Consider the following 833-nt stretch of genomic DNA (forward strand, 5'->3'; position numbering starts at 1 on the left):
CTCGAGCCTCAAATTCGCGTGACGCGTTCTCGCGGTAGCCAATCAGCAGTGAGTATCTCAGTAGGCCTGTCGCGATAATCAATCAATTGATTTATTGTACGATAAATAAAAATAGACTCGATAACTTTTCTGAGCTCGATAAATTGCCGTTTACATGCGTGTTTGTTTACATAAGGATGTGACCAGCATCTGTGGCTGCCGGCCCTGCGCGCTGTGAGGGGCGGGGCTCACACACAGCCAGGTCAGGACACTCCGCGTGCAGCAGCCAAATTAATAATATAGAGACAAGCAGGAGACAACGTGTGACTTACACTGCTCTTAAAGCAACGTTGAGATGTTAACAGTGTGAGGGGCACAAAGGCCACGGTGGCCGTAGGACGTACTATTATGTGTGGGGCCTCACGGCCACACCGAGGGGCAACGACGGCCATGGCCGTCATGGCCGCCGTGAAAATCCTACCCTGGTCCCGACACGGTGGGTGCTCTAATTGATATTAACGGAACCATTCAAAGATATAAAGGTTTGAGTGTTGGTGATTTCATGCACAGTCCCCATTAATGAACTGTAGCAGAAACAGTTTAGCAGCTTAGCTAACATGGCTAATCTCCAGCTGATGATAATAGACACCCTGAAAACACAATACATGAATTAAGGAGAAAGGAGGAAAGGAGAGGAGATAACGGTGGAGTTGTATGCAGTAGTGGCTCCTCCACCAAAGCAAGAAGAAGCGATAGAGCAGCATCGCTTGAGAGGTAAAGTCCGGACTCGAAAGAGAGGGATTATTCCGGGTGAATTGGACTCATACTGAGAGATTTACCACCGAGTGATCTGC

At 48.5% G+C, this 833-nt stretch overlaps 1 protein-coding gene across 1 annotated transcript in view; it reads right to left on the reverse strand.

Moving 5' to 3' along the window:
- The window catches only part of LOC117441258 (uncharacterized), a 24174-nt gene extending 23734 nt beyond the window's left edge, over positions 1-440 (reverse strand). Inside the window, exon 1 of the mRNA XM_034077461.2 lies at positions 312-440. Coding sequence (XP_033933352.2) covers positions 312-440 — 129 coding nt within the window. The remainder of the gene's footprint in view (positions 1-311) is intronic.
- Between the last annotated feature and the right edge of the window lie 393 nt (positions 441-833).

Source organism: Pseudochaenichthys georgianus, unplaced genomic scaffold, assembly GCF_902827115.2.
Source record: "Pseudochaenichthys georgianus unplaced genomic scaffold, fPseGeo1.2 scaffold_1614_arrow_ctg1, whole genome shotgun sequence".
Classification (NCBI taxonomy): Eukaryota; Metazoa; Chordata; class Actinopteri; order Perciformes; family Channichthyidae; genus Pseudochaenichthys; species Pseudochaenichthys georgianus.